The 14,234-nt window shown below is 55.5% G+C and overlaps 5 protein-coding genes across 5 annotated transcripts; 2 read left to right on the top strand and 3 right to left on the bottom strand.

Annotated features, from left to right (window-relative positions):
• Nucleotides 1-4: 4 nt before the first annotated feature.
• On the bottom strand, nt 5-1,295 carry VDAG_08445 (actin; the record flags this gene model as incomplete). The annotated part of the gene is made up of 4 exons (XM_009660170.1): nt 1,112-1,295; nt 965-995; nt 729-784; nt 5-640 (listed from the first exon to the last, which is right to left on the bottom strand). Coding segments are annotated over exons 1-4 (729 nt in total), but the record flags the coding sequence as incomplete, so codon positions are not given.
• A 2,249-nt stretch (nt 1,296-3,544) lies between these two features.
• On the top strand, nt 3,545-4,174 carry VDAG_08444 (Hsp70 nucleotide exchange factor FES1; the record flags this gene model as incomplete). The annotated part of the gene is made up of 1 exon (XM_009660169.1): nt 3,545-4,174. The coding sequence occupies one exon, from the start codon at nt 3,545-3,547 to the stop codon at nt 4,172-4,174; it is 630 nt and encodes a 209-aa protein (XP_009658464.1).
• A 300-nt stretch (nt 4,175-4,474) lies between these two features.
• On the bottom strand, nt 4,475-5,654 carry VDAG_08443 (54S ribosomal protein L7; the record flags this gene model as incomplete). The annotated part of the gene is made up of 3 exons (XM_009660168.1): nt 4,475-4,588; nt 4,645-5,344; nt 5,398-5,654. The coding sequence occupies 3 exons, from the start codon at nt 5,652-5,654 to the stop codon at nt 4,475-4,477; spliced, it is 1,071 nt and encodes a 356-aa protein (XP_009658463.1).
• A 1,885-nt stretch (nt 5,655-7,539) lies between these two features.
• Nucleotides 7,540-10,185, top strand: VDAG_08442 (ubiquitin C-terminal hydrolase; the record flags this gene model as incomplete). The annotated part of the gene is made up of 4 exons (XM_009660167.1): nt 7,540-7,632; nt 7,696-7,785; nt 7,842-8,228; nt 8,284-10,185. The coding sequence occupies 4 exons, from the start codon at nt 7,540-7,542 to the stop codon at nt 10,183-10,185; spliced, it is 2,472 nt and encodes an 823-aa protein (XP_009658462.1).
• Nucleotides 10,186-10,427: 242 nt separating this feature from the next.
• Nucleotides 10,428-12,621, bottom strand: VDAG_08441 (6-phosphofructo-2-kinase/fructose-2,6-biphosphatase; the record flags this gene model as incomplete). Its single annotated transcript, XM_009660166.1, has 4 exons — nt 10,428-11,073; nt 11,131-11,733; nt 11,922-12,275; nt 12,349-12,621. The coding sequence occupies 4 exons, from the start codon at nt 12,619-12,621 to the stop codon at nt 10,642-10,644; spliced, it is 1,662 nt and encodes a 553-aa protein (XP_009658461.1). The 3' UTR covers nt 10,428-10,641.
• Nucleotides 12,622-14,234: the final 1,613 nt, after the last annotated feature.

Genomic DNA, 14,234 nt, shown 5'->3' with positions numbered 1-14,234 from the left:
ATTCCAGGAAGCTCGTAAGACTTCTCCAGGCTGGAGCTCTGGGGGGCGGTCTGGATCTCCTGCTCGAAGTCGAGGGCAACGTAGCAGAGCTTCTCCTTGATGTCACGAACGATTTCACGCTCGGCAGTGGTGGAGAAGGTGTAGCCACGCTCAGCCAGGATCTTCATGAGGTAGTCGGTCAAGTCGCGACCAGCCATGTCGACACGGGCAATGGCGTGGGGCAGGGCGAAACCCTCGTAGATGGGGACAACGTGGGTGACACCGTCACCAGAGTCAAGCACGATACCAGTGGTACGACCGGAGGCGTACAGGGACAGGACGGCCTGGATGGAGACGTAGAAGGCGGGGGCGTTGAAGGTCTCGAAGACGATCTGGGTCATCTTCTCACGGTTGGACTTGGGGTTGATGGGGGCCTCCGTCAGCAGGACGGGGTGCTCCTCGGGAGCGACACGGAGCTCGTTGTAGAAGGTGTGGTGCCAAATCTTCTCCATGTCGTCCCAGTTGGTGACGACACCGTGCTCGATGGGGTAGCGGAGGGTAAGGATACCACGCTTGGACTGTGCCTCATCACCGACGTAGGAGTCCTTCTGGCCCATACCAATCATGATACCATGGTGACGGGGGCGACCGACAATGGAAGCTTGAAATGGTCAGCATCAAAGATCATGATGAGCTTTGCCCGCAGCACCCAAAGTTGCGGTCTAGGGAAATTGGGTAGGGGAACTTACGGAAGACAGCACGGGGCGCATCGTCACCGGCGAAACCGGCCTTGCACATACCCGAACTACAGTCAAGTCAGCTCCGTGTTTCTTTTTCTTGCCTCTGCTTATCATGGCCCTCCATGTGTTGAGACATTGTGCCAGTATGTGGTTGTCGAGTGATGAAGGATCGCGGCGGGTCCCTCATCAAAGGCGGAGAAGCCGGCGACAGCAGCGGGCGAAAAAAAGGGGGGGATTAGACGAACCCATTGTCAATGACGAGGGCAGCAACTTCTTCTGTAACGGGAAGATGTTGTTAGCAATATGTACTGCTTGAGCATCGAGTCCTTCAGAGATGATATGGACAGCATCTCGATGGGACAAGCTTTGGGGCATCATGACGGATAACCTACCCTCCATTGTGAATTATGTAGCGGTGGGGAGAGGACTTGAGGTGGTCAAATGATAGCTGGAAGAGATGGAATTAGCTCGCGCGATTCACGGATCGTAAGAGCGAGATGGTTTTCGACAGCGTCTGAAGCTGGTGGTGAGGAGTCGGAGGGGTGGGAGGTAGTCGATGGGAAGTGATGTTAAAGTGGGAAGGTTGGTATATGGGGACGCACCTGTGCTTGTTGGCAAGTTGGGTTGGGCGGAGGGGAAAAGGGAAAGTGCGAGAGCGAGGTGCGAAGTGGAAGTGGAAGGTACAAGGTGTCGCTGCTTCTGAGGAGGTCCGGTCAGGGTGGGGAACGGTCCGGGGGGGGGGGGGGCGATGCCAGCGTGGATGTGAGATAGGTGCTTGGGAAACCTGACTTGTGGGCGGGCAATTGCTGGCGATCGGGAACGCTCGCTGCTTTAACATGTTTGTGGCTGATGGCTGAATGCCTGGGTACGTATCGCCCCACCTTTTGGGGGGTTTGGAGCGCAGGTGAGGTGGGTGACGAGGAATCTAGAGGCCTGGCCCTGGGCCTGCCGGGTGTTTGGGGGGATTGGGGGGCGCGCGCACATGGGGCACAGCTCTAGAGGTGGCTGGGCGGCGGACAGGCAGCACGTTTAGAACCTGACAGGCATGTTCTGATGCAGGTGCTTCGCGGCCCGCGGCCCATCAAACCCATAAGGACCCCGAAGTTGAGGTCGAGAACATCAAACATCGTGATCACGGGACCAAGGCAACAAGAGTGATTGCCAAGCATTTGGAGCCACTGCCTGCACACACGATGCTCAACCCTACCCAAGGCACCACACAATGACATATTTCCGGTGTATCGCTACATCACTATGCATGTCGTCACGCACCAAGGCAGCCAGCCCTATCTTATATGCAGGTGTCATGCTACCCAATGAGTATCCACGCATCTGGAGCTTCATCACCATCTCACCACGACATCAGCAGGATCGGATAATCGAGTTGCAACATTATCATTTAGTCTTCATCCAAGAAACCCCTCAACGGCGCAAAAGCGCAGAGAGTGGCATAAGCAACGAAAGCACCAACCCACCCCGGCTGCCCCGGACTTTGCCCCCGTGCCTACGATCTACGTAGTTGACTCGTACACCACTGTGTTGGCATGGCAAAGTAGACACGCGTACTGGCAGCACTTGTGGAAAGGGGACCCTTTCATCAACCCGAGCAATGACGCCACCCGTGAGCATTCGAGTATCCGACCGCCTGTGTTCAACGCTGTTTCACGCTTGCGCTCTTGAACGCGCCTCGCCAAGGCACCCTGCTCGTGGTCTTTCGGACTTTAATGGATGCCTATAGCTGCCGCGTGAGTGGATTGCGTATGCAGGGCAGGCTTCCTTTCAATGACCCGCGGCCGACTAACTATGCTAAACATATCCATCCGCAGACGGAGCAAGGCTTCAACCTCGCTGCCCCGGCTTGTTGCCTTCTTGAGGCCCCTGGTGTCTGGGAGCCAACTCGATGGATCTGTCTGTGTCGGCGTGTAAAGGGTTACTAAGAGAGAGACTTGTAGCCCCTGCTCCTCAACAGATTTTACCCCTCGTCTGTGGCGGAGCTGAGAATCCAAGAGCACCGCACCAGCCAGGGGAAGATATGATGTTCGAACCTTCAATTGGCTTGTTACATGTGCCATAAGAATGTTTCAATCGTAGGAGGCTTTCAACTTCGGGAATGACACCAACCGCGCTGCATCAGGGATCATGTCGAGCTTCAAAGGGGTGGGCGTCCAATTTCCTCTAAAGCGGCAATGAGGGGCAACTCATCTTATGGTGGGGCAGCTGGGAATCCTGGGTTCTTCACCAACCACCCACGAGCCCGCTGCCCGACCACCGGAGGATGGCCTCGACCTAGCTGCGAACCATTTGTGCAGTGCATGTTGGTCTGTTCAGACGTCGCAAGGTCCTTCAGCACGTCCGGGGAGAGAAGATTGTTCGTAACCTCTGCAGTTTCTGAAAATCATGTTGAACGAACGGTTGACAAGTGGAATTGATGACATGGTCAGAGCTTCTTGGACCTTGGGCCGCCGTTCCGCCGGGACCAGGGCTTTCACGTGAGATCTGCGCTAGTCCTTTTCTGTCTAGAAGCCTTCTTGAAGATTCCAGAACGGGCAGGATCCTGGCAGGCTCAAATCATGGTGATGAGGAGGCCGAAGAAAAAAAGCAAAATCATTTGAACGGCAGCGAGTGAGGTCGAGTTTTGCGTAGAACACCACAACTCGAAACTCCATCAGAATCAAAAGACCTGACCTTATCAAAAAAGACTTGTCAAGAGCAAAACTTTCGAACGTGGTCAGAATTTAACTTGCCTCCGTCTTATTCATTGAGACACTCAACGCCAAGTCACCACCCGCTCTCATCACAAATCACCTCACACATACACATACATCATGGGCGACAGGAACCTCAACGATCTCCTCAAGTGGAGCATCGCCAACCAGGACATTCCTGAAGGCGCCGAGGCGCCCCCCGGCGAGGCCCCTCGCCTCAACCCCGAGGCCATGGCCGCCCTCTTCGGTGGCCCCAGCGATGCCGACCTCATGAAGGACTCCATGGCCGCCATTCACAGCGCCGATGTGCCTCTCGACCAGAAACTCATCGCCTTTGACAACTTTGAGCAGCTCATCGAGTCGCTCGATAACGCCAACAACATCTCCGCCCTCTCCCTGTGGACGCCCCTCCTCGACTGCCTCGCGCACGAGGAGGCCGAGATCCGCCGCATGGCCGCCTGGTGCGTCGGCACCGCCGTGCAGAACAACGCGCCCAGCCAGGAGAGGCTCCTCGCCATGGGTGGCGTGCCGAGCCTCGTCGCGCTGGCGACAAAGGAAGGCGAGCAGGAGGTCGTCCGCAGAAAGGCCATCTACGCGCTGAGCTCCGCCGTCAGGAATTACCAGCCCGCCATGGATGCCTGCACCGCCGAGCTTGCCAAGCAGGGCGGCTCACCAGACAAGGTGGACGCCGACAACATGGACGCCGTGGATGTGATCATGGAGGACCTCAAGGCGAAAGCCAAGGCGTGAGGAAGGCCGGGACTGGGTTGGGAAAGCCAAGGCGTGAGGAAGGCCGGGACTGGGTTGGGTTTGCATGCATGCATGGACGGCGTTTTGGGAGGCACGTTGACGGTATAGCAAAAGAGCTGGGCTTGCGTTTCCAGAGCACCAGAATTTTATGATCAAGATTCCCCACAGACATACATACGCGATTACACAGCTTCCATGTGACATTGATGCTTTGGTGATACATTCATGTACAAAAGGTCTACGTGTTGTACAGCAAGGTAATGTAGATAGGCCCACCCGGTGGTCTCTATCGCGGTGTACCTAAAAATCCTTGACCTTTCCGTAACAGGGGAATCCAAGGGCCTGGAACAGCAGGCGGGCATGCCTGTCAGACGTGGCTGTTGTGTGGATGAAGATACGGCAACCAGGGAGGAGCTGTGCGGACAGTTAGCAAACGGCATTTCGGGGTGTGCGGTGCGCAGGCAACTCACTCTTGCTGGGTACATGTCGTAATTCACCCCAAGCTCCGGGAACCATGCCATATCATCGGGTCGCAGACCGAGCGCCAGGTTTCCGTTGCCGTCTCCGGTACTGGCCTTGATTCCAGGCCAGTCCTTGATCTTAGGCAGGACAATGTTGACAAGCTTGTCCACAAATTCCAACGCCGCAGGCCCGTGAATTGTTGTCTTGACACCGACACGGTCACCTTCCTTGACCTTCCACTGCGTAACGCTGTCCTTCATCTTCACAGTCGTGGGAGTGCTGCCGGTGATGGCCTGGACAGCGGATCGCATGACTGGGAGCGCCTGTGGCAACTTGGCCGCAGTAGGCATGAATGCGGTGACGGAGACGGCGCTAATCTCGGGGATGTTGCGGAAAGTAATATTCTTCTCGAGAAGATCAAGGTTCGCGGCACCTCTGGGGCCACGACGCGGTCGGTTGATGTTGTAAGGAGACGAATCGTCCCACTCACGCAGGCGATCGGGCTTTGGTGTGACGACGGTGCCGGGCACCTTGTGTATGTACGCCAGCGTCAGCAGGTCGGAGGCGATCGTCGAGTCGTACGTCTGCTTGAGACGAGGGTTGTTGAAAGGCCCGGGAACGAAGTCGCGGGCTGTAGGATCGGTGCAAGGCGGCGACTGGATGGGGTGGAGGGGGCCACGGTCGTACTTGGGCGGATGGTATTGGAATCTCGAGACTGGTTAGCATTGTCGAGGCCACAAAGCGGTACACCATTGACTCACCTTTTTCCAGGAAGCTGCTGCGGCCTGTCTTCTACACGCTTGGCCGTGTTGAAGGACTTGACAGTGGCCTCATCGGGGCCAGGGATGGCAAAGCCGGAATTCGATTCGAGATCGGCCAGATCAGGGGCAGGTTTGGAGGTTTCGGAGGATGCCCATCGTCGGGTGGCTGATGATGCTGATGTAGGTAGCCAAAGCGATGAGCCCTTTGTGCAGACCGCACGGGCTAGCCGTGATCCATCTCGCATTGTGGCGGCCATGGTCAATCGCGCGAAGTGTTGGTGGTTGTCACGATCATGGGTGTCGCGACGCTGGAAAATTCAATGGACCCGAATTCACGACACGGATCTCAAGCCACACATGGGTGGCGCAATGTTAATGTCCAGCGGCTTGATTCATCCAAGCATTAGATAATCATATTCAGCAACCTGTCCAAGCGCCTTACCTAAGGTGGGTCTGTGTCAAGCAGCGGGGCCATCAGTCCACACCCTCGCAAACGGAACATTGGTCCCTGGGATGACGGCGCGAATGGCTGCTGCGCAATTACGTAGCTGTTCTTGTGGACTCATGTCTGTCAGCGGCCGGCTTAGGGGATGTGTGACCTTTCGGCCAGACCGAATACAGAACTTTCGACGATCGGCTGAGAAGATCTTGGTGGTCTAGCGTGCATGTGGAATCAAGGAACGCTGACCTTCCTCCTACGCTGACAGAGAAATGTCTAGTCAACCGGTGTCCACGGAGGTGCGTTGACAAGATCTCATTGAAATGGCCAGCGAAGGATTCCCCCTCTTTCACTCGTGTACGGGTTGAGATAATGTGATTTGCTATTCTTGACATCCAAGGCTTTCTTCGCGGCCCGATACTGCGGCTGAAGTGCATTCTGTGTGAGGCAGACTGGTTGAAACTCGACCGGAAACCTTGCACTCAAGGCAACTCTGAGTCGGCTGTTGAAGGGTCCAAGGCCTCTCTGTCTTGGCTTGGGTTTGTCCAGAACGAGCGACAGGGGCCCTATCAAATGTTCCAAGGGGACCTGGATCAGAAGTGTGGATGGAGCAAACGCGTGAGCCTGGTTATTCTCAAGTCTGTTGCCCCCTTCCTCGCCAAGCAGTTTCCAGGCTTCTACATAACAGTAGGAACTGTGTGACCCGTCATCCAGATCAGCTGGCACGTACATCGTAGGCAGCTGCATATAGACGTTTTCGCGCTGCCTAAACTTTTAGTCAATGAACTATAGGGTTCTTGCGGAGAACGCTGAGCCTTGATGCGAACGGGCGCGCCAGAGCCGTCAGGCCCCGAATAACACCCCCGAACCCGAACCCGAGGGCTGTCACATTATCCGCGTTTTCTGCCAATGCCCTCCCCAGTAGTGTCATGATCTCTCCACTCGTAAGCTTCGCCGCGAAAATTGAACCGGCTGGGATGTCAACAGGCGTTCAAGGCATTGTCGCATGTTCGCCTGGCCATTTGGTCCAGGTCCATCAGGTGAGGCAGGGGCTACCACAGTCGCTGCCGCCCCGGTCGTCGAAGATCACGCCGATCTCCAATCATGCCCTTCAGGATCACCCAAAAAGCCGATAGCGTAGCGGCAGCATCGTGATTATCACCAATGAGCATGTTCTGCCCATGTCCCAGGATACGTAGAAATGGTCTGCTATGTGCGCATGGGACGACGTACCTCTGATGACAGGCTTTGCCATTTATTCAGCGCTCGTTGCGGATCCTGTTGATCGCAAATCCAGGGAAGGATTCGCCGTGGCGTGCCTGCTTTAGCCGTTGCTTGTGCACCCCTGCCACTAAAGGCTGGCCCCTGCCCCTTCTTTCGACCCCTACACTTGCACCCTGGTATCGCACCGTGCCTGCCCCCCCAACAACTGCTGGTCCCACGTCACATCCCTAAACTCCCCCATCAACCCCGCCAAAGCGCGCCGCAGCGACATCCAAGACAAGACAGTCCAAGATCTCAATAGACTCCTAGCGACCAGCAAGCCACCCATTTTCTAGAGTTTGCTTCGAAAAGGCGGAATCCCCTCCCGAGACAGCGAAGGTGCTGAAATTGTGTGAACTCTCCTTCAACGACAACAACTCGACCCTTCCTCCTTCACAAATCGCTACAACCCCGTTGCGGCAACCACAACACCTCCCGTCATGAAGGGCAGGAGGCTCTTCAGTGTCAAGGATCGGGAGAAGGACAAATATGGCTCTCACCGCAGGAACAAGTCGTCAGAGCCGGGTCATAAGGTAAGAGATCTTCAATCGCTCGGGTAGCGCTTCGAGCTCCTTGTTAACAGCACACTCTTTAAGAACCGCCCTCTCTCTGCCGACAACTTCTTCTCGCTCTTCAAGTCCGACGCCTCCCGCCAAATAAACAGCAGCCACGAGGATAAAGCTAAGGTACGAATGACGCCTTGCCACACTCTATGTCCCAGCAGACCTTAACAGCACATCAGATTGAGGACGTATTGCAGCTCCTTGCCGAAGACAACCCCGAATATACCAAACACAGCATTTCTCCCGATCACATTCGCCAAGTCCTCCACAGCTATTATGCGGCTGGTGATGTCAGGAAAGCCGCCGAATTCATACAGATGCAGAGCGATGCGAGTGCTGGCAAGATCTACCCATACAACCCTAATGTGCAGATGAGCGGCGCCGAGAACAGGGAGGCTGTGACCTGTTACCTGGACTCTTTGCTCTTCTCCATGTTCGCACGGATGGACGCTTACGAAGGCATGCTCAAGCATGAATTCACCGACGAACCGCGGCGGAAGTTGGTCACGCTTTTGCGACTCTGGGTCAATATGCTGCGGTCGGGCAAGTTGATTTACACAGACATGGTAGGTTTTGTTGAACCCTTCGCGAATAAAACCACAGTTCAGCTGACTTTGGTAGACGAAACTTATACAAGACAGCCTCGCTGAGTGCGGATGGCAAGACGCCAAAGAACTGGAGCAGCAGGACACATCCGAGGCATTTGCTTTCATCACGGAAACCTTGCAATTACCCTTGCTACAACTACAAGTCGACCTATTTCACCAGGGCAAAAACGACGATGATGACCACAAGATAGTCAACGAACGTCTTCTCAATCTTGCTGTACCCCCAGATCCAGAGGGCAAGGGACTTCGTCTCGAGGACTGTTTAGAGGAATATTTCAACACGCAAGTCGATGTGCTCCGAGACAGCAACCAGGAGGAGAAGAGGGACGCAAGACGGCCGACAACGTCTCGACTTAATACGATTAGAGTCGTGACGCAGAACGAGGAAACCGAGTCGCCTACAAAAGCAGTTGTCGTCTCCCCAGTTGAATTTACACCAGTACTGGATAGGAGGCCGACGGAGACTGCCAATGGCTTGATCAACGGAGAGACGGCCGAATCTTCGAGACCTGCCGCTAGACACCGTTCCACCAGCGTGATTCAGCATGTTCTTGTGGACGGAAAAGGTCGGCCAGCAGAAACGGACAACTCCTCCCTGCTCGAGAGGGCACGACGCAAGAGCTCGACCGTTGTCAAGGCTGTGACTATTCCAGCGTGGCAGTTCTTTCGACTGATTCCTTGGCACTCTGCAGGAAATAGCGAGCCTCAGAATGACCAGGATGTGGCGGTCAAATTCTCTCAAAGGCCAGTAGTCGGCATCTGCTTGAAGCGCTATGGCCTTTCCGAGAGAATGGTCCCCCAACGCCTCAACACATTCATCGATATCCCAGACAGTCTGCGTCTGCCACACTTTATGCTAGCGGACGAAAAGCACCTAGAAGAGGACCCGAATGGGTTTAGTACGGAGTACAAGCTCGTGCTGCAGTCGGTGGTCTGCCATAGGGGTGAGTCTGTGAATAGCGGCCACTACATTGCATTCTCCCGAGTTGCGCCAAAGCTCCTCACGGATAACCGAAGACACGATCTCGATCCACCCCCGGATTATGAGGAGGCGCAGTGGGCTAAATTTGACGACCTCCATATCGACAGCCGAGTCACGTATGTTGATGATATCAAACAATCAATCAAGGAAGAGATGCCGTATCTTCTCTTCTACCAGATTGTACCTATGATGGAAGTAGTGTCTGCGGACGAGACTGAAACGGAACCACCTTCCTATGCCGACTCGAAAGCAAGCATCGCCACATCGACAGATCCCAGCCTGGCTGACAGCGGGCATATGGGAACTACTGGGTCCTCCAGCGGTGATTACTTCGAGAAGGCGACGAAAGCGCAGGCCCCGAGCATTCGATTCTCGTCAGATATAGAGCGGCCCAGCCGTGACAGCATCGAAGACTTGGACCCACACTCCAAGGACTCTCGGCGCACGAGCATCACTCCGCTGGAGTCCGTGATTGGTACGCCAGGCAGAACGCCCGATACCGCATCTCCGGCAGTCACGCCGAACGAAGAGACGACGCGTGAGCGCTTCTCACGTGCGGCTGCCTTGTTCTCAAACAAGTCTAGGAGTCGCCCCCCTAGTCAGGCGGGCGAAGGGCGCATCAGCCTCACGATGGGCCGCCTCGGCGGCTTCATGCGGCCAAGCAAGGAGATATTGCGAGACGGCAATGCCATCGGTCACATTGTCAGCGCGCCGCCCGTACCGAACGAGGCCGGCCCGACGGAGGTGACGGACAGGCCATCGGTAGATCTGCCACGCCCGTCGTTTGAGTCAGATTCCTACCCAGATACTCGGGCAGACGTCAAATCAGATGTGACGGCCACGCCCAGGAAGCACAGGCACGAGCACGGACACAAGCGCGGCAAATCCAAGGTCAAGGGCGTACAGCCTGAGCGAGAGTGCATTCTTATGTAGAGCCAACATGTGTACCGTACGTCCAGGTTTGGTCCTGAGAGCATCATGTTCCCTACCATGATGAGATGAGGCATGATGACGAGTATGGGGGCACCTTTTGGCCATTTATGGCAACGAGAGCAGAAAGCGGTTGGAGTTTGGGAAGGGCGTCGCAGAAACATATACCACTATCGCGTTTTATCCACAGGCATTCAGCCGGTCATGCATGGCGAACATGCCTTCAGCGAGGAGAGGAGAGCGGGCCTTTGGACGTAATAAAGCATTTGGTTGTCATGAAAATCATCAGCCTATCTTGTTCATCTTGAAACAAAAACTCCAACAGTTGATTGGTGACACGCGTGTTTCCCGATTGCAGACCCGAGCAGATCTGAGAGGCTGATGTTTGTCTTGCCTTGTACCTTCAGACTCGTTCCTGCCATGCGAGCTTTGACACCGTGTAAACCTGCACTGAACAGCTTAATCCTCATCATGCACCTTGTCGGCAACAGTCTCCTTGGTCAAGTTGACAACCTTCTCGATCGGCCTTTCCACAGGCTCGGCGGGGGACGAGAGACCGGGCATGGGGCTCAGCGCGCCGCTGGCGGTGCCGGAGCCGGGGATACTGCCGGGGACGGGGATCCGGATGTCCTCTGGCGAGCCGGGGGTGATCTTGGGGTCGATACCCGGGATGTGTATGCGCTTGGCCTCGTTCTGGTAGGCGGCTGGGATGATCTCGATGATCTCGTCGCGCGGGAACTTGAGGAAGGGAATGTCCATTGTGGAGCAGTGCATGAGGTAGGCGTAGAGGACGCGCAGGACCGACTCGTGAGCGATGATGAGGAGGTCATTCTGCTCGCGCTCGAGCTCGAGAATGATTGGCTCGAGGCGAACGGCGAGGTCGTGGTAGGACTAAGACATGGGTTAGTCACAGAGTATCGAATGAACAGGTGACAAGGGGACACTTACCTCTGCGCGGGGGTAACGGTGATGATATGGGTCCAGTTCGTGCTTCTCTACCTCCTCCGGATAGATGGTGCGGATGGCTCGTTCAGCCATCTTCTCGCACACGCCGGGGTTGATCTGGCTCATCTGCGAGCGCTGACGGACTTTGTAGCCTTTGTCCCTGAGGTAGTCCGAGGTCTGCACCGTGCGAAGGCGAGTCGACGTCCAAACGGTCAGGGGTGGCAAGGGGACGTTGGCCCCCTGTTTCTCGACCAGAGCCGCCCGCTCTTGCTCGCGGTGCTTGATGAGGACCTCGGACATTTTGGCGGCGTAGGATTTGCCCTGTTCGGAGAGCGGTGCGTCGGCTTTGTACGAGTCCTCTTCGGTTGTGGTACCTGCTCGCGCGAAAAAGGTGGTGCGTGACTTGATGTGCAAGTTTGTGAGGTAGAAGACGATGCGATGAGACAGGTAGTTGAATGAGAGATTGTTGTAGAAGAACCGGCGACCGGCGTTGATCATTCGGATGTAGTTCAGTTCCTTCTCCTCCATGATCTCAAAGGTGGGGATCTTCATGTCAATGCGCTTCAAATAGAGCTCGGCGGCGTCGTCGGGATCCATGCCGGAAAACTACAAGGGGTCAGCATGCGTTATCGGGCTCAGGTTGGAATATAAGGACTTACGTCTGGAGAAGAGATCTTGACGTTTCGGGCATTGTCCCGCAGGATGGATTCGTCGTCGACGAAGGACTCGATAAACAAGGTCTGGCAGTTGGGTTAAGCTTCTGTCTCCACGGAACAGCTGGCGTTCATTCTTACCTGAACGTCATGCTTGGCAAACTCCTTGGCCAGCGAGCGACGACCTCCAGCGGTCGGGTTGACGGCGTCGTAAATAGCGACTTGGCCGTTCTCGTGATTGAGCCAGGCGTAGATGTCCTCGCGACACTTCTTGAGAATCTTCTGCCGCAAGATGACGGATGCCGGTGAGGCGTTGGGGAAGAAGTAATCTTCAGGGACAGCACCACCGTCGCCGACCGTCGCCCGACGATAGTCGCCGAGATGGAAAATACGAGTCTTCACACCGAGCCTGCTTACGTCAATACGAGTCACCAGCTGCTTCGACAGGAACGTCCTCACCATCCAAGATATCGTGCCAGGGAGACGCAAATATGCCTGCTTCTGTTAGTAAACGTGACCAGATGACTGATAGGGGGGCATACGTTTTGCCGCGTGCTGGCAGGCCCACCATTACAATGGCGATGCGGCCCGAGTGGAAGAGTCGTCCAGACATGGTGCTGTAGAGCTGGGCCGGCGCCATATCCTGGTCTTCAGGTACATCGTGAATGCCATCGATGAAAGTCGAGCTCTTGCGGCGATATCGTGGGGCGTTGGCCGCAATTTCGGCAGTGCTGTCTCGAGGGTCAGTAGTGTTGGCTTCCTCAGGATGATCTTGATGCTCGTCGTCGTCTTCGATAGCAGCCGATGTGCCGTCAAAGCAGAGCTCAGGGCGGGGATGCATGGCTCAGGGCAATGTGATGCTTGATATGAAGGGTGATCTGGTGCGGTTGCAAGGGTTGGCAGAGAGGGGGCAGGGCAGGGGATTTTTAGGATGCGCTCAAGGGATAGGTTGCAAGAAATATTACAGGATCCGTGGACCAGTGTTGACAATGAGACGTCCGAATAGGGTGTGCCGGCCCGCCAGGTTACGGAAAGATGTTAGGTTTGCAAGACCAGGTGCTGGGTTGTGATTCACCAAATTGCAGAACGACATTGGGGGCCCATGCTCATGACCTGGCACTTGCACCTGCCAGTAGTTGCAGGGGGACGAGAAGTGCATGGCTTTTAAAGGTGACTCCTGATTTGAAGGGTGCAAGCAATCGTCTCAACAAGAAGAGGGAATGACGGGGTGATATGAAAGATTGCCGTTGGGCCGTGGAAGTACCAAGGAAAGGGCCTTCACTCACAGAAGTGTATCCATATTTGGTGATTTGCAGTCAACCTCTCCTTTGTGTCAGTCTTGTCGTCGCCCGAGATCTGGTCCTTCTTCTTCCCTTCCTCTGCTCGATTGAGGTTCTATTCCATGCAGCAATACTTTGGAGTAGTGAAGCAAGACAGGCTCACTGTGAAGTGGCGTTGCGGTGTGAGATGCGGAGCGATGGAAGTTGCTCAAGCTCAAGATGCTGGCGCGAATCCGGTCATTTGGGTGCGGCGGCGACAGCAAACGATGAGAGACGTATGCCTGACTGGCCAAAGTATCCAGGCAAGTATACGTAGCGTTGGTCAGACCGCTTGAGGTATTATGTTTTGAGTTGGTAACTTGATATCGATGTCCCGCTTTAACCCGCCGTCGGTTATCGTGAGTATGTCAACGGTCTCTCGGCTACGGGAGAGCACTTGGCTGGATGCGTTCCCGCAGAACCACTGTTGCTCGTCCAGTGCTCCAAAGGATTGCCCGCCTTCTCGTGAAAGCTCTTAGAGGGATGCTACGTTGTCTCGGTCTGGATAGAAGATCGCAAAGAAGATCAGTTTGTAGGGCTAGTGGACTCCAGTGCAGTGCTGTCAAGGTGACCTCAGATGTCTCTTTCCCTCTTTCTCTTTCTCTCTCTCTCTCGCTCCCTCTGTGCATCACCCAATTGCCCAGACGAACCTAGGTCCGATGGTGGGGTCATGCCGTCTCCACCCCTTGGCTATTTGTCGGGTATGCGTGCCGATATCACGTGCACCAGCACAGTGGAGCGAGATGAGGGAGGATTCGGGTCGTAGGCAATGGAAGCGATGCGAGTGTCAGCGACCAGGCTGCTGGTGCCCTCTCTCTCTGTTAGCTGTCCTTGTCTGGAGTCTCCCCCCCCCCCTGCTGTGCACCACTGAAAGGCAGAGGCCCGTGCTCCCCCCCAGAAAGACTCCCAGTGCTATCAGAGGCTGAAGAAATTTATTTTACCAGCAACGTCACGACAAGTCAATTCCCGACATCCGCCCGACCAAGCTCCTTCGCGATCGTGAAGCCTCGCACATCAAGACCATCTCTGGTTCCATCGACGCAATAGGGCACAGCTCCCAGCATCTCAGACGCGCTCTCCCTTTTCGTCATTCTCGCATCGAGCGCGTATCGTCCCATCTGCGTCCTCCGTCGGC

Source organism: Verticillium dahliae, genomic scaffold (genome assembly GCF_000150675.1).
Source record: "Verticillium dahliae VdLs.17 supercont1.20 genomic scaffold, whole genome shotgun sequence".
Classification (NCBI taxonomy): domain Eukaryota; kingdom Fungi; phylum Ascomycota; class Sordariomycetes; order Glomerellales; family Plectosphaerellaceae; genus Verticillium; species Verticillium dahliae.
This window is presented reverse-complemented; position numbering and strand designations above follow the sequence as displayed.